The 25,979-nt window shown below is 39.0% G+C and overlaps 2 protein-coding genes and 1 long non-coding RNA gene across 22 annotated transcripts in view; 1 reads left to right on the top strand and 2 right to left on the bottom strand.

Annotated features, from left to right (window-relative positions):
• LOC105690788 overlaps window positions 1-25,979 on the bottom strand; it is a 45,708-nt gene that overhangs the window by 9,279 nt on the left and 10,450 nt on the right. The gene's annotated exons all lie outside the window — the stretch shown is intronic.
• Window positions 125-10,453, bottom strand: LOC105690792 (probable E3 ubiquitin-protein ligase IRF2BPL). The gene is made up of 5 exons (XM_012408881.3): window positions 8,713-10,453; window positions 4,434-4,588; window positions 3,357-3,543; window positions 2,870-3,114; window positions 125-2,746 (listed from the first exon to the last, which is right to left on the bottom strand). Exons 1-5 carry the CDS (start codon window positions 9,455-9,457, stop codon window positions 2,606-2,608), a joined length of 1,473 nt encoding a protein of 490 aa, XP_012264304.1. The 5' UTR covers window positions 9,458-10,453; the 3' UTR covers window positions 125-2,605.
• Window positions 9,328-25,072, top strand: LOC125502261. 13 transcript variants are annotated; one of them, XR_007280140.1, is made up of 7 exons: window positions 9,328-9,478; window positions 15,905-16,707; window positions 16,811-19,190; window positions 19,796-19,914; window positions 24,131-24,327; window positions 24,415-24,472; window positions 24,569-25,072. It is a non-coding gene; the product is annotated as an uncharacterized LOC125502261 (long non-coding RNA). The 13 variants fall into 13 exon arrangements; XR_007280139.1 differs by having other exon boundaries at window positions 24,415-24,503; XR_007280143.1 differs by having other exon boundaries at window positions 24,131-24,331.

Here is a 25,979-nt window from a genome sequence, read left to right as displayed (position 1 = left end):
ATTATTACCAATTTCAGACCAAAACTCGTTTATGCAAAAACAAATCATTCACTTGGTGCATGTCCGTTTGTTGGACTGGAAAAAAAGGATGAGTAGGAAGGTGAAATTAAAAGTGCACGAATAATTACACATCAACACATATATTTTGTTTATGCTTCTTGCATACATACAATAATCAGTACGGTGTTAACGTACCATAAAGTATATGGTACACTAAAAAATGTATATTAACTACATTACTATCTGACGCTTGGTTTCGTGTTTTTGTGTGATAGTACATAATCATAGAAAATAACTGAATCATACAAAATTAGGGCAACAGCCTTATCGGGCTTAAGAAGATGTACAGATACACAGTCTTCGAACCAACAGAATTAAAATTAATATACGGCAGACATTCAAGTGAAAACAAAATAAAAAATAATAATTACAACTCGTAACGGTTCTCGAAACATAATAAATAATCGAAGTAAATGGAGATAGCATGCAGAGCTGAACTCTGCATTTTCATACTTAGTGTTAGCAAATCGACTCAGTGAAATGTTTTAAATCACGTCAGTTTTTACAGCTAATACAAATAAACTACTCATTATTTTCAGAATATCATTATACCTATAGATTCTATGTCAATGTACAACAATACTCGACTCTAGCTTCTGGTGTCACAATATTGATTTCAAAAGTTATGGATTGCATGTACCAAAGGATAAAGAACGAATTTTATAAATTCATATAGAAATAAAAATGTTATGATTATATCCTTCTGTATTTATTATATGCATTAATTATTATAAATGAATTTAATATATCATGAGAACATCTTCAGAAGCCCATTATTAGGACGTAATATTAACTTTTACAAGACAATGTTTCCTGGGACAGCAGTTTCACGCTGCTTTAAAACATATAGATACCAGGTCAAGGATATGATGCATCAAAATATAATCTTAAAAGATGCGAAGGTACAAATCTGTCATAATTTTTGAATCGTTACCTTCTGCCTGGTACCATTATTATAGGAACTACCGATAGAAAGAGTCAGAGAAAACATGAAATCTGTAATCAAATGAATACAATATTGCAATCACAAATTTTCTCTAACCCGTCTATTTACTACAATGTTTGTAATATTGGTACAAGTTACTTATATGATGCGATTGAATATAATTTACTCAGTTTTACTATCGAACCAATATGATCAAATTTTCGTTACTGAAAAGCAAGCACAAACCTCAAATCAATGGTTTCTCTCCTCACATGAGTTTGTAATAACTTTTCTAAGACAATGAAATGCGCTTAAAATCTAATCGTTCGATCTGCCGTTTGTACAAATATATACAAAAAGGGCCAGGTGTCAAGGTTTTTGACGTATACGTTTCAGAAAAAAATCCTCGATCACCGGCAAATTGTGATTTTTTTTTTTTCTCATTTATTTTTCAGACATAGCGAGTGTGTGGTTCCTATTTTTCGGGCGTACTTTTTTCATCAGGAAAATGAAAAACCGAAAGGCCCTCACTTAAAGTCTAGCGTTAAACTTAAAAAAAAAAAGGTTGAAATAAAAAGGGGGGCGAAGCAAAATTAACGATGAAAGCTCTACGATTGAATTTCGGCTGTTACTTTACTATTTCTTACATTGATAAAACAATCATTACATACGTGTTTCCGAATTATAAAACCGGGCAAATATTTGAAAAAAAATTAATTTTCATGTCCAAAAATGATTTGCCTTCATTACAAAGGCGTCCCCATACTTTGGGAAACAGTGATTTGTGCTGTTCACTAAAAAATAGTTTACGGAAAAATGAAAAAGTTTGTACATTAAATGATGAATATTCCTTTAATTATACGATTCTTAATATTTATATGTACACATATACATAATGTACAAGAGACCCCGTGCGATGGGTTCAAAATGTCTGCTTCTTCGTGAGAAAGCAAACAAAGCAGAAAGAGTATACAAATGTAAATATAGCAGCCCTACATCATTTTTTACTGACATACAATAATGCATCAAAAAGATTAGGCCCAAAAAAATTTGTCTATCATCAGACGTAGTTAGAGATATGGAAAAAATAAAACTGGGAGAAAAAAAAGAGCAAAAATAACCTGTAGGACCGCTTGGTTCTCAAGTGTTAAACATCCAGCTAACGCTTGAGATTAAACAATAAGAAAAGGCCATGAAAGCCTAAGTACAAACCCAGAAGAGGGCACAAGTCCAATCAATCAATGGACGAATATTACATTCAGAGTTGTCGCCATAAACTCCAGAAAAAATGCATCTTTGTACATTTTCCGCTACGTTATATGTACAAAACCGGTGCCAGCACGAATGCGCCGAAGACTTCTGCTCAAAAACCAATCGGTATTCTCCGATATCGACTGATATTTATGTCGAATCCAATTTTACAGCAATCGAAAATATTTCGATACAATTTTACAAATATCCAATTGGCACCTACAACGTCTCCGACTCGAGTTAATTGGTTCTTGAAACCAACATTGACCTTTACCAAAAGTGTATTTGGTGAGCCTTCACGGTTCCACCAAAATACCCCAATAAGGGGCATAAAACTTGAGCCTTGACCTTAACGCGAATGCGATCTTCTTAAGTTTCTCGCTCTTTCTTCACTTTGAGGCCAGAGCCTGCTGTGTCTTCTCCCAAGATGGTCGCTATCTCACCTTGCATGAAGGCCCAAGGTACCTGGCTATTCGCCAATGGACACTTTTCACCACTTGGACAGTATACCTAAATCACAATAATTACAACAAATTACCATATAGATTATAATGACAGGTTGAAGAACAACTCGAGTAGATGAAGTACCGAATTCACATGGCATTCAGTAGTAAGATGATTGTCCAATCTTACCTCTGATCCAGCGCCTTGTCTCTTGATGCTCTCCCGACTGCATGGAAAACAGAACTTATGATGTGGCACGCTAGGGCATTGGACAAAATGCGTATCTTCGAGACGTTCCTGGCACAACGTGCACTTTAGGGTTGGAGTAGAAACGGGCTCGGCTCCCGTAGCCTGAGCAACAGCACCTTCGGAAGAAGTTGTTACCGTTGTAGAAGATACGTGCCTAGAACCACTAGACCTTCTGCCTGATGACCCTAAAAAACAGGCAGATGAGATTTCTGAAATTTTACGTTTTCTGTCTTTGAATTCTCTTTGGAAACGATATTCGTAAATGAGACTCCGTAACTTTTATTTCTAGTCTGTAACTTTGTTTGTAAAGCAGTTTCTTGGCAATAGATTCCATCCAAAGCAATAGATTTTGTGATTCTTAGGCAACTAACTTTTACATTCAGAAATTGGGTCCATCTTTTTGTTTTAACAAAAAATAGAGACCAACCTGAGCTATTTGGACTGTGCTGAGATCCTCGAGAAGCACTGCGTTGTTGAGCATTAGCTGCTGTTGTAGGTGGACTGCGGCTAGTTGGGCTTGGATTATTTGGGGGTTGTGGCACCGGTTCAGGAGATGTCAGATTGTCAGCGACGGACATTAGGGCAGCCATCGGGGATGGGCCACTTGCTGTTCCCTAAAAATTAATCAGGATTAGAGATTAAAACCAGTAGCTAGAAAAACCTAAGTAGACAAAGTTGCAAGGTATTATACGTGAGAGAAGCAAATCGCTCGAATGGTCAAATACTGCTATTCTAGGTCTGCACAGTTCATAACTCTACTTTATTAAAAAGTACACGAATCGAGGAACGTAATTCAATCAATTTGTACACGTCTAGCTCATGCATCTAAGAATAATAATTGAGAGGTGCATTCCTTGACTATCAACATTTAAGCAACGTATACATTGTGTGCATTGGTAGTTCACTGCAAAATTCAAGATAACTAGATTTATATCTAGCACTGCAAACCCTCCATTACAAAACAAACGATAAAATGAACAAATAATAATTAACCAGACGATGATATATCTCAGTCCACTGGTTTATCATCTTTGTTTTAAATTTTATAATCCTCCAGCAATCAAAACCCTTATCCAAACCTAGAGATCACGCCCAATTGCGTAGAGAGATTTTGAGATTAGATAGCTCTGGCTAACTCACTACAAAAGATTACTTGTCTCTTAGGTATACTCTAAAACCCGTTCAGTCATATTTTCATGAAAGACGTAGTATGAGGGATGAAACAAATTGCTATTTTGAAATTGAAAGCTTTGTTATGAAATGGTAAGTCCAATACGGTATTTTCATCACAAAGTAATATTCAGAGTTAACACAACAAATACGCCTAAACTCAACCAATGACGAAAAAATTGTGTTAAGGTTCAAGTTAAAGATGAATATTTACTCAATCCATCACTATCATAGACAGCAGCCAAAAAACAAGTTGAAAAAAAATCTAAACATAAAACCAATGATAATTCCAAGCAACAAAAAAAAGCCATACATTCATGGAATACGTACTAACCTGATGATGGTTTGTCTGGACATTGTCTCCAGTCCCTTCTTGGGCTGGAGGTGGTGGAGGCGGAGGACTCGTTCTTGGACGAAGGGGTGACCCCCCTCCATTTGTTGCAACATTAGCTGCTGCCAAGGGAATTGTTGTTGCTCCAACGTATGCACCTGGAAAATAAAAAGGAGGACATAAGATTCATTCGTTCCAAAACACATTATAGTAAAAAATAGAGGTTTCTACCCTCCTGCTGTTCAATTTTTCGTTTGTTTAATTCATAACTAAAAATACAGGTGTGGTGAGATATCGTCAAGGATAGTTTAGCCACGAGTATCAAGCACCTTGAATTTACAGTTCGTGACTTGAAATTTGTTTTCTCGCATCTATATTCAAAGGTGAATGTGTCTGGGATACCTATTCTGTTAGGAACACAATGGTACTCATTACTATTTTACTATTATACTATTTACATGTTTTCTATGCACATCACGATATTCATATCGAACCTGACGGAATTTCAACGTTTTATTCATTGCCTTACGCCTGCTCAATGCATTCTAGAATTGTGTTTTTTTACATACTTAACATCCACTGTTCATTTTTATCAATATTAAACGCAATACTATAAGCTTCATTATCGACGAAGAATTTTTTTTTCTATTTCTGTACGCTATGCAAATTCAGATGAGGCTTTGTTAAAACCTCGACAACGAGTTGACGGATAGTTATCGATGTAACGGAAGTAGGAAGCTCAATTCTCAGTATTATTGATTGAAGTTGAAATAATTTATTTCATCGCAGTTTCTAGTATTCCTATTCCACTTCTAAAAAAACGAACAAAAAGAAAACTGAATATAAATGTGCCAGTCAGTTAGTTATTGGAACACCAGGTGAACGAGCCCATTCAACTCGTCATATCGTATTTTACTAAAAATAAAAAGAAAGAATTAACCAACTGAATTATAATAGCTGATCATCCTGAGAGCGTAACTCAGAAGTAAACGATCGAAAACATTCCAAGTGATTAATATACATGACGTATTAAGGTATATACCTAATATTTCGGTAAGAAAACGTGTCATGGGTTACTAAATGTCCTCGACTTGCCGCGCGCTTCGTTTTTGCAATATTTGTCGTCACATTATTTTTCCCGTCACCTCTCGAGTCGAGTCAGGTCTACATACGTAGCGAAATGACCAAGTTTATTTTAATTTCAAAGATATGACGTAAACAGCAACGATGTGTGCCTGCAACATTGAATTGTTGGATGTCTACACGTGGATCGGAACTAAAAGAACCGTTATCATTTGACCTGGGATAACATTGCAGAGCTTGATATATTCAATTGAAAAATAAACGAAATAAATTAGACGTAAAAAAATACATGTAAAGTACAGATATATATATATATATATATATATATATATTTTTTTTTTAATGGACATCTCTAGAATGTGTCACGAGACATGTATGTATGTGGATTATTTCTCCATAGAGAAATGTGAGATAAAGAATAAGGTAAAGGGTACGCATGTACATATGTGTATACGTGCATTCGCCATTTCTACGCAATAGGAGAATTCTTTTTTTCCAACGCCTCGCACGGTGACAAATGTTGCGAAACAAGTATATCGCACCCGGTTATAAAGAGCGACAAACATGTGTAAATAAAATATTATACGAGTCACACATGTGTATTTACGTACGTAGATACGCAAGAAAAAATAAAAGGAAAAAAAAAAGGCGCGGAATCATCGTTGCGGATCTGAGGCGTGACCAGTCCGATAGACGGTGGCAATATCAGCCACTGGCGAGACGTGTGATCGGTAGTTTTCCGTGACGATTTCAATGTAATGCACAACTCTCTCGCTACCCTCGATATGAAGTACACGTGACATGCATAAATGAACAACACATCGATGAGTACTATACAGTGAAATGCCTATGCCCAATAACGAAGCTGAGAGGCGTCACGTAGCGTATACGTGTGTTTGCACAACACGTGCATGTCGGGCGAGCGCGCGCGCGCGCGCACCATCGCGCATTTGTCCCGAGGGCCTACTTCCTCGGATCTGAAAACCTCGGTAGCATTCATTCGTCCGTCATAAGGCGTGTTGTGTATACGCTTGCGCACGTGTGCAGAGAGAAGCGGCAGTAACCAGAAAGTAAAGTAAAACGAGCCGTTCTCCGCCTCTATGTTACGTTGTTTATGTGTGTAACTGGCAACAGATGTGTAGTCGGCAGCTACGAGACCGGCAGCGGGTGTAGCATCAGAGGCTTAGTCACCACCAGTCGGCGTTGTCGAGGTAGTTCGATAGTGGCCTTGTTTCGAAAGTAAATTGCCTCTTGGTCTCCTCGCGTACGGGTTTAGATCTACATCCTAATGTCTCTCGACATTGGCTAGTATCTCTGCACGGTGTGAATGACGCGTCCTATCTTTTTTTTTTTTTTTTTTTTTTTTATTCACAGACACAGCGGTACGAGATGATCCGCAGATGATCAGAAGCGTAGCTTCGAACACTGATTTGTAGATGTTACGATTGCGAAGATGAGGTGAACCTTGAGACAGCTGATTATTAGAACTTTCTTTGAATCAACAAATGTAAAAGTTATTACTATTACGATAAAATTGATAAAGAAATAATCGATGTTTGCGATCATGATTTCGAAAAAGAATCTATTCTCTCGATTCAACGTTTCTTTTCATGATGTGCGTTTATTTCCAGAGACTGATCTTTGCCAGCATCTCTGCTATTTTTAAACAAGCACAAGCGTATGTTAACTGGGTGTATCTTGGAGCGGAAATAGTAACCTCAGATATAAAAATGGGAGAAGAAAGCTAAACAAACTGAAACTGAGTGATCTTTGCGCAATGAAATCATATGCAAAGTTTGATCGGAGCTACGTCGTGATTGAGTTGTTAATTTTTGTCGTGACAATAACGATACACCTTTACAAGAAATTCGGTTAAATGGAAAATCACAAATTCACAGCCACATTGCCTCTGTCATACTTTTGAGACAATCCAGTCTCTCGTAGATTTTGTTTCGTTCAATTACTCAAACTTTGTTACCGGCTTAAGACTAGCGAAAGGTTAACGGTCGAAAGTTAATAAGAAATTGAAAAAAGAAGTAACCCAACCTTGCAGTCGGAGAGGTCAAGCTACTCATCAGTATTTCACTCGGGGAAGTAAAATTTTGTTAAGAATAATAACAAAATAGCGAAGGTGTATCTAATACACAAACAAAAAACTAATATTTAGACCCCGAGTTAAGGTCATAATAGAAAGTCTTCATTGCAAAAGAATCGTTACGATCCAAGGTTATCCTTTATTCGATAAGAAGTTTTCAAATACCCAATGGGCGTACCGTGCGGTTGGGTGCGTACAAAATAAATAAACAACGTTTATAAAACAACGTTGAACAAGAAGAGGATCGAGAATACGAAGATTTAATGGGTTCATCGAAATCATCGCATACTACTTCTCAGAAGGAGACGAGCAACGGTAACAGACGTGATCTGTGAATTCGGTAGTATAGTTCACAGTTTGATTTCAATTTACCCAGAGAATTCTGGCCGAAGTATCTGAACTCGATATGTATCGGGAAACAAGGGGCTCATTCATTCGTCTAAATATACGCAGTGACGTCACACGCCGCCGCCATGACGTCAGAGGTCAGCACAGCATTTTTGTCGTCCAAACACGTGCATTCGTAGGTCGTACAACTCATACGTGTAAGAAGACACGAGACTGCCGTCCTCGGTAATAAGGGAATATCGGAGTCCTGAAGGCGATTGCTCCCTTCATTGGGAAGAGAGTTCAGAATGATATCCTAGAAACTATTCGAACAATTTGTTTGATATTGTCGCTTTACAACAGCGTATGCGTACGCCGGTCAGATAATCGAACATCAGGGACATGGGTGAATCTAGTATAGAACCAGTTATTTGTTTAAAACGATGTGTGAAAAGTCGCCGGTTATTTTTCCCTACCTATTCGAATTTCTATCAATTGTTTAAGTGTCTTGGGAGGCGATAAAAGTAACGGCCAATGAATCTAATCTAAAATTCAAATATAATTTGACTTTTACGTAATATAAAAATAAGGAGCGATAATTGCAATCGCTATTCGACAGATAAAAACCGCGTGTATTCCAAAGTCTAAGCCGTCGTCGAAGTTGTAATTCGATTTTGTAACGGTACCTGCGTGCGAGAGCGTCAAGTTGCGGTTGGTGTTATTTATTTATTTTAACGACGAAACGCCACAATCAGCCAAGGAAAGGCTCCTACTCACCGTTTGATTTGAAGGTAGTAGCGGTGTCGAAGCTTGGGGCTCTGACTGGATGTTTTTCCTTGCTTCTATCCTGAACATAACTAACGGCTAGACTAACGGCGGGCAGAGAATCACCCCTGTTTAAAGGTGGCCTGACCGGATGTTGTTCCTCGAGGGACAACCTTTTCTCCGATGTATGTTCATCCTCGTCAATAGCAGATATTCCCCTCTTTAGGCCGGTTATTCCTCTTGTATGACTGAGATTAACGTGATGAGCAACAGCGGCCAAATGTGCATTAGCGATTCTAACATTGCTCCGCATTCCGTCATGCGATTCCTCGTGCCTAGAAAGTTGTTGCTGTTGTTGTTGTTGCTGTTGCTGCTGCTGTTGTTGCTGCTGTTGTCTTGAGCTCGTGTTGAATTCCGTTATAGAATTTCTATGATGCAGCTGAGAGTATCCACTTCCGATATTGTGGTGCCTTGAATGGCTCTGGGCTGTATTTTGTATCGGTAGAACGTCCAGATTCGTACCACCGTTATGCTCCGTATGACTAGACGTTCTGTATGTCTTCGATGCCGATGGCCTCGAGTCTTGAAAACCGTGTGCTTTTTTCAGTTGCTTGGCAGACTCGAGAACCAAGTCTATCCTATCCGCGCCCTCGTAGTTGACGCAGCCTCGGCAGACGGGCTCGGAAAAGTCCATTATCATCGCCCAGGGCATTCTGGGAAGATCGCAGAGGTAACACTGCGTGCGTTTTCCCATCATCTTTGGGTCCTTTTTTCTGAGGTACTTATTTTCAATAAAAAAATTTATTTATTGATTTATCAAACCACCCTCCCTAACACATGTTAATTTTATAAATACCGCGGTTTTATTTCATCCGTTATGTCTCTATGGTTTACAAAGGTATAGTTATTTTTTGAATATGTTTTTTTTTCTCAGGATTCGATGAATTGAAAATGAGTCTTTGAAAGGCTCCTCGAGTTCGTTGAAAAATAAAAATTTATTCACAGTAAAAACTAACTCGAAGCACCACACTCCAATTTTTTTTTAAGTCAGCTCTTTCGGTTAGCTACGTCGTGAAAAATGTAACTAGCTGATTAAGAGCCACGTTCCGCGAACGTAGTTCGATGTTTCCGATTTTAGTTGATTTTTCTTAACAATAAATTCGATCAAATGAAATCCAATCGATGAAAATCACACGATGAAAAAAATAGTAGCACTTTATTTTTGAAACCGTCAAAATGGTTTGTTATCAATCACCACTTAAAATAGCGCGTGAAATACGTCACTCTGTATGTGGAATATGTAACCCTATTCCAAAAACGACGATGAAAATCGTTTTTAAAGCCTTCTCAGGATACCACGATCGCGATTTCGGACGGTGGAAAAAAGCACGCGCGACACATTCGCACGCAACCGTACTCAGAGACGAACGCTGGAGAATGCGGCGGCAAAGCGGGCGACGGGCGACACCCCCCTTCTCCTTTCCCCTCTACGGGTAAAAGCTCTCGGCCAATCCGGTCTTGTGGCGTCATAAAATACGACGTCATAATTGGCTGCGCATGCGCGGAGATACACTGTTATAGACGACTACGGATTATGTACGGAGAGGGGAAGACACGTAGCCGGGAATCGGGGCGAGCGCGCGATTTGCCGGGGCCACCTTTTTACTCGAGAAAACAGCAGCGGCACCGCCGACAACGACAACGACTACACTACGATAACGCGTTTGTGCGTTTTTGGGTCATGCCACCGGGATTTTCAACACGCTCTCTTTCAATTCCACAATAATGTGATATCGAATAGATTAACGGGTCCGTCCGTGCTTCGGATTTTCGTATTAACATTACAGGGTTATTCGTATATGAATATACGTCTTTTTTTTGTGTTTGGTATTATCTAGTTTTCCGATGGATTCTTCCTGCTATGTACAGTATACGTAACATAGTTTCTGCATTGGTACGAGTCTTGTGCCTACACTACGTAGCGCGGTGAGCAAGCGTGGTATGTACCAACGAGCGACGTGGAGGCATTTCTTATTTTCACCGATTGCGGGTCTATGAACGTAACTAACTGCACCGGGTAAGCTGTTGGCGTTGGAGTCGGTAGTAAACGGAGTCGGCTAATGGGACTTTCGTTTCTTTGAAGAAACGCAGATAATATAACAAGAACCGAGAATGTGGTCTCTGGCATATTGTAGGGTTGTGAAAAACCCTGGGCTCTGGCTGTTGTAAGGCTTACCAAGAAATCATGTGATCACCGTTATACCTACACAGAGCATATTGCTGTTAGGTGTTTATTGGCAGGACGATTATTTTTGGCGTAGGGTATAACAGCGGTTTGTTTGAACCTCCTCTCTAACCCTGCAGCACAACTAAACCGCAATAAACTTAGCGCCTGCGATACCTCTCCACTCTATCTACTACTACGTCATGACCGTAACGATCATCCGGACCCCTCCTCACCACCCAGCCCCGTTGCCTTTGCTAATGCCCTCAATAAAAGTGGCAACAAAAAGTACCGTACATATTTTAAGTATGGGTAATACCGATTATGTCGTTGGTGGTGTAGGTTCGTAGTTTATAACAGGCTCGCAGCTATTATGTATATAACACCAAACGAGACAGTTAGGCGACGCGATTCCCGAGAAATTACATAAATTTACAAAGACCGAATTGCTTCGGTTTAACGTTCCGTACCTAACGGGCCCCCGCGAAGAAATCTCTCAGTTTTACGACGATCTTTTCATTTTCACTTCGGATGGAGATATACTCGCGTCGTCACATGGGCATATACGCATACGTACATCGTACGATGAATCGATTAATCGAGTGATCATTTTCCAATGGATATTTTTTATTGAAAAAAATGACCAATCTTTCATTATCTATCGTGATTATACTCCGAATGATTTCCAGCAATATCAATCAGGCGTTTAATAAATAATACATACAATATCGTGCCTTGTAGGGTGTAGAGAATCGAGAGCTGCGTTGTATATGATAATATTTTATCGCTTTTTCTTGACGCGATAAGCGACGACGAAGAGAACGAACGACGATAACGCGAGCGGTTGCAGGGCTGATAGAGGAATGTGTAGTGCAGCATATACTCCCGTGCGACTTTCGCTACGCGGGTTCTCGTTAATATGGAATATCGAATTCAATGCAGGCGGTGCATACTCCCGGGGCAAGTTATGCAACTTATTTACCCGACTACTAGATCTACCAGTGTCGTTGACCGGCTTTTATAGACTTTTTTCTATTATGCAATTTACATACGATTTAGTTGAGAGGCATCAAACATCGCGCGCCTCTTATAACGATTATCGTTTGTAAAAAATCCTCCTTGTCCTAGGGCTCGCGTTAATCCAATTCCGTACACGAATTATAATATATGCGCGACATAACATGAGCCGCGCGTGTTGTATTAATGCTAATTTCTGTATCAGTTATCGCGTATAGGTATATCTGTATAGGACATAGGTATATGTATACAGAAAACTTAGATGAGTAATATTTACGAATTTTCTTGTGTACGTTATATCATCGATGTTATCTATATGTGGTGCAGCAGGTGCATATAAGTATGTTTCCTGCATATCGTCGCATACCATAATTATTGATTCATCCCTTCAGCTGGTAAACATATAACTGCATAGACGATTATCAGTGAGATGCACAGTTCGCATTCTATGTAGATATAAAAGTGGACGGTAATTCCGTTGAGGTGAATATTTTCATTAATTTCGAAGTGAAATATACGTACGGGTATGTAATTAAAATTGAGCGTCACAAGTTTCAATGGCGTCCGCCATCTTAGCGTCTTTGATGACATCACTCTGACATCATTCGGTGTTCCAACTGTTCGCGGTTCGCACGAGCCTGTAACGTGAACCATTCTATCGCTATCGAGTGTGGAGTAAAGCCGTTCACATTGTATTGTATCGCGTATTGTACTTTTATATATACAGATATATTTATACCTATAATACTATAGATAGCACCGATCCGCGCGTTTCGTTCTCGCGCGGACGTTTCTTTGCACCGTGTGTCCATGCATAATATTTTCTTTCAGTTTTATTTATTTTTTTGCTCATCTGTCGGTAATTCGCTGATAAACGTAGACATGAGTGCAATGCGCAGACCAATGATAGTACAATATATGTGGATCCCTTTTATTATATCATTATTGTAATGGTTTTGCTTTAAATTCACTTATCGTGCGGATATATAAATGGCGTCGCAAAACAAGTGCGCGCGCCTTTTCAAACAGCAATTCCGACAAATCTTTTTCGGTATTTAAATATCTTATGTACAGTGTATATATATTTCGCGGGCGACTGCCAAACGAATGTCGACGATATCATCGTCCATACGAATATATATATATATGCGCACGTTATATCTACGAACGAGGCTGCAAATTAACCCCGCGCGTCCGATTGCTTTTAATCAGATACCACGCACTCATCGTTTTAATTTTTATTCTCCACATATACGATAAGCAAATACCCAATAATTATATACTATGCCGTACATAACCATCGTAAGGATTATGTTGTTCGTGATATAACGTATATAAGATCTGGATTTAGATGACCTTGAAATCTTTTACCTACACACTCATAAGTACAAGTATATATACATGCGTGTATAAAATCTACATGGATATATGTGTACATTTATCTCGACAGTATATAATTTTGTATCCACGTGATCAAAAGATTCCACACGCAGGTTGCGTGTGAATGAAAACCTGTTTTGCAAATGGTTGCCGTTTGACTTTTATTGCCGTTCAGATACTTGCTGTTATTTTATGTATTTTAATTTTTTTTTTTTCTATCTCTTTTTTTTGTCAATGGTTTTTGTTTCCATTTTTTTCTTCTCTACTTTATCATAAAAAAAAATCTCCATTTCGAACGATGATAAAGTAAAAAAAGAAACATGTAAAAGTGAATGCAAACTATTTGATTGTATGTGATGTAATACACGTCTTTATAATGAAATTTAAATTTATTTTTTATTCATGTCTTATCTTTATAGCTGTTGGCGTGTATGTGCGACTGTTCAGATAATCATCTGGTTTGATAACCCAATGTTTCGATGAAACGCTGGACTAACAAATCCGAGGCTTATACTCTCCCATGCATCGTACGATCTCCTATATCTCTAGATACGCGTGCACGATTCAAATATAAAAGATACACATTTAATCGTAATCGTTCAATTCTTATGATAATCGTCGTAACGCGATTTAGGGGATAAAATCGCGTTGTGCATGCGAAATTACTAATAGTAGAAGCTTCCGTGTTGATTATACGTACAAAAAATTCACGCACGTATCGATCAGTTACATGTGCGTTTGTATATAGAACGGTATAAAAATGTACACAGCTATATGCGAGTCATCTTTTTTTTTTCCGGCGCAAGAAAAATAAGATAAAAAAAAAAGGTTCCATTTCAAACAGTTTCGTGACATTTTAATGTTTTTTCCAATGTAAGTCACGCTTAGCTGCTCTCGAGTACGTGCCTCGAGTTGTGGCTGTGTGACGTCACCACAAAGTCTGGCAACCATGTTTGCAGTGTTGCCAAGAAGCCCCTCACTGCTGTTTCTGGAAAGTGTATATTTCCGTTAGATTATGTGGAATTCCGTTGGAACAAACGGTTCAAAGTGTGAAAATACTCTTAATTTTAAGCGAAAACTCAGATATTCGGTTATCTAAAATTGAATTCGATAATTCTAACGTGTTTTTGGAGTGTGAGAATAAAATTTTTTAAAACAATATTTCGAATCTGTACCCAAGTCCTCGGGGCTGATTCAGCCATTTTGTCACGTCACAGCAGCGGCTAGCCGGAGAAAATCAATCCGGTTTCTCTACTAACCTTTCGTTAAAAAAAGCGATGCCGTTTATACTCTACTACCATATTCGAAAACGTAGAGACCTTTAAGGGTCCGTTGCGATATTGACCCGAGGTTGCGTTAGGTTATTTCTGTGGAGTTCGAGCACCTTTTCTGCAGGCTCGTTCTCCTTTCTACAATTATTGTACATACAATATTTTTTTTAGGATAATTTTCACAACTCATCGTATTATCACTGTAATTACTATCTGTATACCCTATATACAACGTGTACTCGATCGTTCCAGATGAAGCAGTATAGCAGCCCTGGAAGACCTTGATTTAAAAATGTCCCACATTCGCGTTTTCCTTTTTTTTTTTTTCGAAAGCGCCCGTCGTGCATCAGGGAGTTCGGAAATAAATTACGAAAGACAATTAAATTCGCTGCGACCGCTGCAGCAGCAGTATCATTACCAGAACCAGCACCAGCACCAGCACCAACGGCAACACCAGTATGGGAGGGATCGCGCGTGGGGCTTTTAATTTTTTCTCTTTGGAACCGAACAAAGGAAACGAATCTCAGCTACGTCGGGGCGTATATTAAAATTAAAAATTTCTCAACGGACAATGACGATGCCGAGATATAGTATGAGATAAAACATCTCGTAAAACACATTTTTCCATTAATATATTCCTATAGCGAATAATTTCATTTTTTTCGCGCATCTCTTCGTTGGTACTGGCGAGCTCATAGCCACCGAGAATATCGGATTCTTGGTTCGTTTACTTAGGCCGGAAATAGTTTCTGTTTGATTTTCTGGGCTGAGTCAATGGTGTGACGTCAGAGTGAGGGGTGCTAGCCCAGTTTTACAGAAATGCTTCGCATGAGAAAAAAAAAAAAATACTATTTCCCAGATAAAATCTCGTCCTAAGATGATTACGTTTCGTATGAATTTGCACTATTCTACACACGAATACGTCTTGAAAAACCTATTACATTACTAATGCTGCAGCAATCTCGTACGACTACACATATTCATATTGCTTTACGAGAAACAAGATTACACGTGGTATTATATCATAAAGGTGATCCTTTCTATTTTAAATTCCACCGCGTATGACAAATCTCATGAGTGACAACTGAAATGTTTTTTCATCTTTCATTTTTCTCTTCCATCAATTGTCGCGAGATTTGTGGAATTGTTTCGGATGATGAGACAAAAAAAATTTATCGCAAAAAAATTGTCTTCGTCGAGTACAAAGTATGGAAGGTTGAATGTATTTTCTATCAAAAATTAATTCCAAATGTCAAGAAGTATGTTATACGTGATGTCATAATCGTTTAAGTTTGTGCTTGTTTGTAAACAGGTCGTGGTCTGCAGTCGTCGCGACGCCCCGCGTGCTGTCGTACACGCTCGTGACGTCACGGTCGCCCAGGAGAGGACAGACTGTTAGAATGCGGTATAATGCGAACACCGTCAGCACACCCAGTACGAAACACATCACGCCGTCGCTCTATAGTTTGTGCCTCGGTCAATACCACGCGTTCAGCTATGCACTGCGCATTAAAGAGAAAAAATTTTCCACATATATTTTTTTTTTTTTCTTTCATTTTTATTTATAAAAATTTTTTTTCAATCGTCCATTTTCTTTTCCTCAAACGAAAATAGAAGCTCCGTATCTTACGTAAATACGTGCGTATCTATATCTATTTACTCTATGGGTGAGGTTTACTCTAAGGCACGTTTTCAAATGACCTCCTCCGCCTACGATTTTTATTTGATTTCTGATGGAGCTGATTAATGTTAGATGTGTATGGTATACAAACATGTTTGACTGAAATTGTCATAGACATGATCAAAGACTGGAGGGGGTAAAATGAGTGGGTTGGGTAATTTTGATTTTTTTTTTTTAAGCAATATCATCATGCGATAATACGTTACAGTGTACAAAACGTTATACAGCTGTGCAGAACGGATAGCGTGAATTCTATCAATTTTACACAGACGGAGCACAAGAGCGCACAACGACCGCGGGTTGTTTATCAATTTTACTTTTTTCATAATCGAAACAGCAATAGAAATGGAGGGAGAATGACGACGATTGTAACGTAAGTTATAACTATTCGAAGGATGGTACAGGTCTCGTGCTGCAGTACGAATAATAAATAGGTATTTATATGTTGTATATTTAAATATATGTATATATGAATCTATCCTCATGTGGCGTTTACGAAGCGTTATAATGTAATGAAAATTGTATATAAATTTCTAGGGGAAGCCTTGTGACGAATTTTCATGGAAATGCAGTAGGCATATAATTATTATACTCGTCATGGGTGATGGTCGTCTACGGGTCTTCAGGTCTACTGGCCAAGTGACCCTGCTGCTTCTTCTGCCACGGAATATGCGGCGTGCCGACCGTGTGCCTGCAGCAACGTGAAACGTGCTTTTGCCGTGATGCGGAGAGAAAAATAAAAAATAAAGAAAATAAAAGACCGAGAGAGGGTGAAACGAAGTCTGCTGCAGCGTGCAGAGGTATAACGTGATTGGTCAGACGTTTGTAATACGGCATGTCGTCGGTGGGACTGACGATGTGGTTGCTTTTATACATTTATTGCGTATGTCCGGGCAGGTGGCTTGTGTATACGTACATACGCACGCATTCGTTTGTTATAATTGTTTTCGCTTCGACGAAGGGCATCGCCTCGACGTCCCACTTTGCCCGCAACGCACGTTTAAAATTTGCAGACTATTAAAAAGAAAAAGAAAATTAAGAAACCTTTGCTTCCAAGCGGCATTAAATTATTCCCATTTACCATACTATATGAATTAACGCGTGAAAAGTTATTTAAAATAAATTTGTTCCATTATATTCATTTTGTACGTTCGGTAAATCTCCATATATACCAAAGGCACTCGGGTACAGTGATATTGGGATAGGTCAACGTAGTTGCAGCAAAATTTTTTCCTTTTTCTATTCGTGTTATATATTTGAAGCAAGTTTCGTGACTCGAAGCTCGTTGCTGCGATATCAAGTCGTATCCGGACACAATGTATGATAACAATGCATTCGTCAGGTGATGCGGGAGGAGGTTCTCCTTCAGGTTTATGTTATTTGATTTTATTCTCCCATTTTCATTTCTCTGTTATGTATATTCATATCTACATACATATACGTATATCGTTATTTCCGAGAAGTTTATTCGCTATCGACACGGCAAACCAAGTAGATCCTCGAGTTGCATATTGCACTGTGGGATAATTGTAGAATTGCGTGACTAAGCTTTTTATATATATATACTTATTATCTGTATGTGTACTATACAGGTAAAATGCAAAGCTGGAGACTATACACACCTATGTAGACGCGTATCGCGTATACGCTCTCAGACATTATATACGCACTTTATTCACGTGTATCAACCACATGCACTGCAAGTATAAAAGCAGGGCGTTACACACGTTCGCGTACCTTATACCAGAGACTTTATGAACGTACATACGTATGTATATGGGTGGGTTATAACGTACTATATGTAGGGCGGAGCGAAACGCTTTCAACGCAACGTTGCGTGCACAACGTCGGAGCCAGGGTATATGTATATATTTACACCTACCATACAGATCGCGTGTAGCACGAATATAATCCCTGTTCCTGATCCTGATCCTGATCATGATCCTGGTTGCCCTTTAGTTAACTACCTTCACCCACGAACCTGCAGACACGGGTACAACTTCCAACTCTCCTTTCATTTTTACAATTCTCCATGCTTGTGTATTACATGTGTGAAAGTACATATTTCATACGTATATATTTCAGATTATACGTGTACACGTATAAATGGATATATATATATATATTTTTTTTTTTTTATTTCAACGGCCACGTACGCCGCCATATTTGATCCATATATCGGCAAGGCATTTAATGGCGAGAGAATTTTTTCGTTCTCTGATCCACTCACTTTTTTCTTTTCTACCTTCCTCCAGGAATTTTGCACGGGTATTTTTATACTACGATTGTAAGGCGTATAATTTTTCTTCTTTTGTGTGCTTCGTGCTTCTTTGTCGCATTCATTTATTCATCTTTTTCTTTTCGCAGTTATCGCCTGCACGCGTTACGGTTACATACATCGTCCGTTTCCGTCTCGCGGTATCATCGTACAACTATATAAACAACGATCTAAAATTAATATATTCATTCCTCTCTCCGATGTCCGTGACTCCATCCAGTTCGTCCTTCGGGAGTTCAAGCAAAGATATGTCGGTTACGCGTGTAGGTATATACGTACATTCGTATTACCTATATACATTTGCACATCAATATCATACATACGGTGGAAACGAATGTCTTCCCGGAATTTTTGTTTCCTTATATGCCCATTTTCTTCATATTACATCTGTGGTTGAAAAAATTATCAGGAAGTAATATATGTCTGAAAAATAATATTGTCACTGCGACATGGAGTTAAAAAATCAGGTACTTCGGCGTGATACTATTACAGACATTTGCAGGATCGGGATCTGATGGAGTCGCAGACGAGTCACTGCTGTCGAGGCAACGAACCGATCATCGAGATTGATAGGAAATGCCCGCAGGGGTTTCTCTCACTATTTCCCGTTATTTCTTCGACTATAATTCACGTACATATGTATGTATAAAGCGTTCTTTTATTTTCTCAGGACCCCGGATACGTTATTTAGTGCCGCGCGAGTATCGGCTGCCGAAGACAAGGTGTTACCGCTCTGTTGGTGATTTCATCGACAGTTGTGTAGTAGTTTTACAGTTAACTTATAGAAACTTGTCGGGAGATTGGTGTGTAAAAACTACACAGGTAGATACACGTATACAAAGTCTGATGAGTTATCTTTATACGTACATAGAAAGAAAAAAATCAATGGATGTATGACACCGTACGTATTCCGCAGATACTACGTGTCACATATGTGATACGTATAATTATAACTACGTTGTTGGTAATATCAGGTGTCCTCCCTACACAATATTGCAATGACGTAAATGCAGACTAGACCAGTAGGTTAACGTGTTATAGTTTTACAAAGTCTACAGTGACCGGACTCGCTCGGTTCTTTTTTTTTCTCCCTTTTGAAATAAATCGAACCTTCGCGATTTGAAATTGAAAAAATTCCTGGATACAGATGAGCACGGTTCGGCAAAAATTTGGCGAAAATTCATCAACATATAAGCTCAATTTATGCATCAAACACTATGAAGATGTGGTGTATTTTTCTACAGGTATGGGAGCGATCGACGCGAACGGAGGGACGTCTGGAGACCAAGTGACGCATCCCATCGAATTTCACTTTTCTTTGTTTCCTATGGGGCTGTTGGTATCCACGGACACCTTGCACTAGGTATTATACCTGTATAACGAAGTATACGTATGTATGGGATGCGGCCGGCGCGTCGTTATAACCTGATGCACCTGACGCAGCGACGTTTTCTATATAGATATATATCTATACTGTCCTGTGGTGCAGCAGGAGCAGCAGCGGCAGACGACGACGATGGCGACGCCATGCATATAAGCGTGTATACCTGCACATCGGAGCGCAGGTGAATTTCAGTCAGGTGTTCAACAGATGGGTGCCTCTAGTCCACTCAAGAAAGCGTTATAAACGGTCTATCGTAAAATGTAGGTTACTACTGCGCCGTCGCCACCGACTGATCATTCTGACGATGCAGACGGCGTTGTCCGTTGAAATATACTTATCCGAAAGCTGAATAATATTTAATATGCATCTATTGTACGAAGACGTTCAGATAGAGTTAACATGGGAGTTTTTGCATGTACATATGTATATCTCAGCGAGATAACGAAGAAGTATGGTAGATAAAATCTGAATCATATAAAACCTGAAGACGCTGACTTGCCGTTTTCGTGTATTTTTTGTACACTCGCGGTTTAATTTTTTTTTTTTTTTATTTCGTCTTTTTTTCTAAATTATTCACATTCACCTGTACAGCCATAGTATTGTATTTTATGAACGCGTTCTTTGTTCTCAGTTCTTCATCAGCTCATATGTCATTCATTATCATATCTGCGAGTAAGCAATTCTGAAATTTGAAAACTATATATGATTGTTATATTATACGCGACACGTTGGCAGGTATTATAATATTCATTCTGAGCGTCGCGACGCGAACTCTTACTATACTTATATCCTTGAATCGGAAGAGCGTATAGTAGCGGAGTGCAGGGGAGGGAATAAAAAGACGATTGCGAGTGGTAGGGGCACGTGTTCAGTGCATCAGGGGGGAAATGTATGTACTATACATATACGTATGTACGTACATACCAGATATATTGTACGAGGTTCGTTAGTGACGTCACATGTGCTCGTTCTTGAGACCACACGCGGCTGCATTTACGCCGTCGCGCTCCACGTCGTCGTCGTCGTCGTCGTCGTCGTCGTCGGCGTCTCGCCTTTCGTTCCTTCGCTGCGTCGCGTCGTAGCTACTCCTGCTGCAGTTTCGAGAACATTTCAGAGCGAGAAATTCATGAGGGGATTACGCTGCGCTACGCAGCAAAGAACGAAAAGTTTCCGCCATCATTCAATTTTATACGCTTCGATGCGTGATGCAGAATAAAACCCGACTGCACGGTGCTCGTCGCTTCTACATCTACGCTATACGCCGTAGATTTATAAAATATCTGCCACCTACAGAGGAGCACCCGGTGACGACGATGATGAGTTTGTCCGTTATATGGGGAACGGAGATAGGTGGGTAGGTGTGTCCAACTCCGCTGCATGTGTTCCCAACGGACCGCAACCGGAGGACGGCCATTATATGCGATGTCGTACTGCACACGCTGCAGCGCGATTCGCGATATATCACGTACGCGTTTGCGATACACGCGTATCACACGCGTGCACGAATAGATATATAAGTATACGTTTTTTGTATACCGATGAGTAGCGGCAATATGCGGTGAACGGTGTTATATAGTATCGAAAAAGAATTCTTTACTTTGCATGCATAATATACCTATGTTGAAATCAAAAGCACATTTTTTCATGCTCGTCTGAGCAACGGCTCCTCGACTCACGTGCGAGAGCATGATACAACGTATTGAACATACGTGATGCTGATCCCCGTACGCAGCTTTTCATCATTTCTGCTTATACCAGCGCTAATGTGTTACTGCGATACTGTACGCAACGTACACTGAAACGTCATGTTTCACGATACACTTAGATTTTACACGTGCGCATCAAGAATTTTTCATTCCTTAGATTAAATTTTAACCCGCAAATGCATCCGAAAACGCGGATGAAAAAAGTTCAATATTTTTCGTATAAGTGTCGATGATTTATACGCGGAATGTGTTATTCATCTAATTCTTACTTTGCATGTGAAGACAAAATTTCAGCGAGATTTTCACTTGCAAAATTACCTTTTCAATTATCGTGTGAACATTTATCGTTACATCTTATAAGAGGCAGAGTTATCTCAATTATTATACGTCATATGGTATAATCTCCGGCACTTGCTATATCATAAGTATGTATTTTTTTTCACACAATAAATGATCTAGTGCGCGCAGACTTGTTCTCCACAAAAGGACAGCTGTGGCTGAATTAGATTGACGATACGATGATCGGATGTAATCAAATTGTAAGCCACTATACTATAATGACTTCCTTACGAGAGATTAGTATTTCTGTTCTGTTTTTTTTTTCTTCTGTTTTTGGACTTCTTATCATCCAGAATCACAGCTGTTTCCGGCCTGTAGTCTTGACACGCTTTGACGTTCTCTTTGCCTAATTCCATCCACATTTCCTTTTCTCAAACTAATTATACCCACTCGTATGGCTCGTTCATTAATTTATCATTCATATGTTTTATACGATATATATATTCCATATATACGTTAAACCTTGGGTTGAAAATTTTTAAAGTATGTGTTTGTACGTAGCTAAGTAGGTACATACATTCTATCTATAGAAGACGCAGATTGTATACCATACGTATGCGTATGTACAGCCAACATCTTGCGGTTACTATCATTATGATACCACCACTGACGGATGGAAAAAGGAGAAAAAAATGTTAAGTGCATTTATACATAGACAAGTTATGTGTGGACTCTAGAGTACATTCGTTATCAGTCGGTGTCTGAAAAAATCACGTTGTGTTCGCATGAAAGCTGATAATTTTGTTATCGAGATGATAAGGTCTTATCGCATTAATGATACGACGCGACTTACGAGAATTGTGCATGTGTATGTATATGAAAATGCCACGTATAAAGGAACGACTTTGCCGGTTAGTGATAACGCGCAGAGAACTGATATAACATCTATTTCAGGGATGACGTAAATTGCTGCCACATCAATGTGATATATATCACACAATTTATACCCCATATTCAAAAGTATACATTTTTTTTTTTCTCTTCGCGCTAACAAAATCGCCTGTGAAATTATCAATTTTTCAGACGGTGTGTAAAAGTCGGATATATTCTCGATCGACAGGCCCATTATTGTGGAAATCTATTTAAATTCAGATTTCGAAGCGTACATTCGTTATCTCGTTATATAATCTCACGCTACTGTGTAAAATTAACGATGTGATTTTTTCGATCATATTTTCGTATTAACGTAGAGATGTATTAACATCGCGGTAGCGGTGTGTGTTGCACGTGTTTAATTTCGTTAAACCAACAGTTTGATAGGTTGAATCCCCATTTATACGTTTCGTGCGTCAGAAAACGCACGTGATTTCACGCACGTTGTGTATATGATACAGTTTATTCGTGCGTCGTAATCTTCAAAGATAAATTTATAATACCTCGGCTCTGATACGGGGGCGCGGTGAATCTACGCCTGTTTATTTGCAATAATTATATAATCAGGATCATCCGAAGCGCAAGCGAATTTTTTGATAAACGTTGAGATTAAGGGAAAAATGATTGCGGGCGAACGTCGTAACCGATGGCGATGTTCGAGTAGGAAACAACATTTCGGAATGGTGTTGTGCGACGAACAACGAATGCCAACGAGACATTATTTTTTATTTTTTTTTTTCTTTCTTTTAAATTCGTTATCTGAAATTCCGCAGTCTGCAGTATCTGTCAACGTGATTTCGCGCCGGGCAACGTACGCGTATTTATATAAAGTGTATTTCCTATTCGCACATGCACGTTGTTACGATAATTTTCGGAAAGATGCACATGAATAGTAAGTAATCTCGCGATATCGTAAAAAGTACGTTATCGCCGGGTACAGTTTTGGGGACGGGTATAATCGTCACAATTTGAAAACTTTTCATCTGCAGTACTTTGCCCTGTTCGCGTATACGCGAATGGTGGCGAATGGCGAACAGCGAATGGCGATTCTTAGCCGTGCAGATCTTATGCTCGGCACGTTTTCCCGTAGTTCCGAGCGAGGGTGTCGTCTCCCTTCTTCCCACCAAAGTCCCGAACACGCCACGAATACTAGACGGCGGATTGTGCCGTGAATTCAACGTCATATTGTTGCCGGTGTAATGCGCGTCACGTTGCGAGTGCTTATACGATGCTAACACTCCGCTATGGTCTGATATTCAAGAATGCTTCGTTTTCAGGCGTCGTCGTTCACTGTGGCGAACCGTACGTGAAAAATTAGAAAATACAAAAGAAACGGACGAAAACGCAACAGAAAAAAAAAAAAAAAAAAATTGGAATGATCGTAGCGGAGAAAAGTTTTATCCGCATATCGCAAAACTAATATCGGTGTACGGACGTACACGTCTGTATCATCTATAGCTTGATATTTGCATACGTAGGTACATTATTTGAAATTTTGTTCAACCGCGTTCGCCAAACTTTTTTTCGTTCCATCATTCTTTTTCTCTATTTCTTTTTATAGGATCTGCAGAGAAAATTCTGTATTCGCGTATGCGATAGGATGTAGAGACCAACTCAATGTTCGTGTATTGCAACCTATACATACCTATGGTATACGTATAACCGTGTATACCAAAAGAAAAAGAGTTGAAATTCATGAGACTTTTTCCCTACAGCAGTCGTATCAGCGGTCAAAAACATGGGGGAGTTGAAGAGGAAAAGAGAAAACGGTAGGGAAAAAAAATGGAAGAGAAAAGGGAAAAAATAAAAAGTTGGAGGAAAACGCTACCTACTTCGCAGATATTTTACGGAAACTGTACTACTACACCCCGTTGGCGTAACTCTTGAATACCGACTAGTCCGGTACGTGCAACGCATTTGCAGACACTGAAACGTTACCTGAATTTCCAATCTCGTCATTTTACCGCCGATCCTCTTAATTGACCAACTTCACAGCTTGTGTATGTAGGTATACCTATTATATCCCGCGCGATATTCGTACAATTGTATCATACCCATTCTCGGATTAGTGCTATCGACCTGTAACGCTATTTATCTCCATTTTCGACTCCGAACACGTGTACACACCCATCTTTTTTTTATATAATTATATTCTTGTTTGTTTCTTTGCTATTCGAATTTAAAAAATTTGATCATTTTTTTTTCCTGTCGGCTCAGTTGTGCCTTTTATGGCATATAGAAATTAAGAATGACAAGAGAGATTTAATTTGTTATACGCGTGTTTGTAAATTACATATAGACAAACCTGAACTGTTTATGGAATCTGTGACGAAGTAGCTGCAGCTATAGTATAAGTATATTGTGACTTGCATTCAGGTTGAAAATCAAGTTTTTACGTTGTAAAACCGCTTTTCAAGTGGCGTAGGTAGGGTAGGTGAGTACTTACATGTATGTACTGAAGCACTATATCCGAATATGGCCACGATCTGTGTGGCCTGATTGAATGGAAAAATGTCGTTTTTACTCGGGGAACCAGTTATTCTAGTTATTCTGTCGCAGAAATAATCTCAAATAATTTTCAACATGCATTGCTGCACAAGCGTCATCACCATATATCGTTGAATCATTGAAAGAATACCCCTTAAAAGTTTATTTATACAAGCATTGCATTGTGGCGTCAATTCCATTGAATTTATTCCACATAGTCGATATTCATTATCCACTATTAGTCTCGTTGTTTAAATATTCTTCATCAGGCTTATATTATTTTTCTCAACTTCTTCTCTACGTATAATTTGGTCGACGGATTCATGTTCCTGAGGTCGAAATACATTGGAAAAGCGTCATACGATCGATTTTAAAAATACCTCGTTTTTGGCCTAAAAATCGAAAAAATCCCTTGGAATTTCGTCGATTTTGGGTCAAAAATCGATATTTTATTTTATATGCTATTCTTACGTAATTTGATCTCAGGTATCCGAATTCGCAAGTTAAATTGGTCTATCTATCAAATTTATCGAGTTATCGCCAATTTGTCACTCTTTGGAGCAGAAAAATTGAGATATCTCGAAGGGAAAAATTCATAGCTCAATTTGGCCAACGGATTCGTGTTCCTGAGGTCAAAAT

This window comes from Athalia rosae, chromosome 1, assembly GCF_917208135.1.
Source record: "Athalia rosae chromosome 1, iyAthRosa1.1, whole genome shotgun sequence".
NCBI classification, from domain to species: domain Eukaryota; kingdom Metazoa; phylum Arthropoda; class Insecta; order Hymenoptera; family Athaliidae; genus Athalia; species Athalia rosae.
The sequence above is the reverse complement of the archived record's forward strand: the minus strand, read 5'-3'. Positions and strand labels throughout refer to the sequence as shown.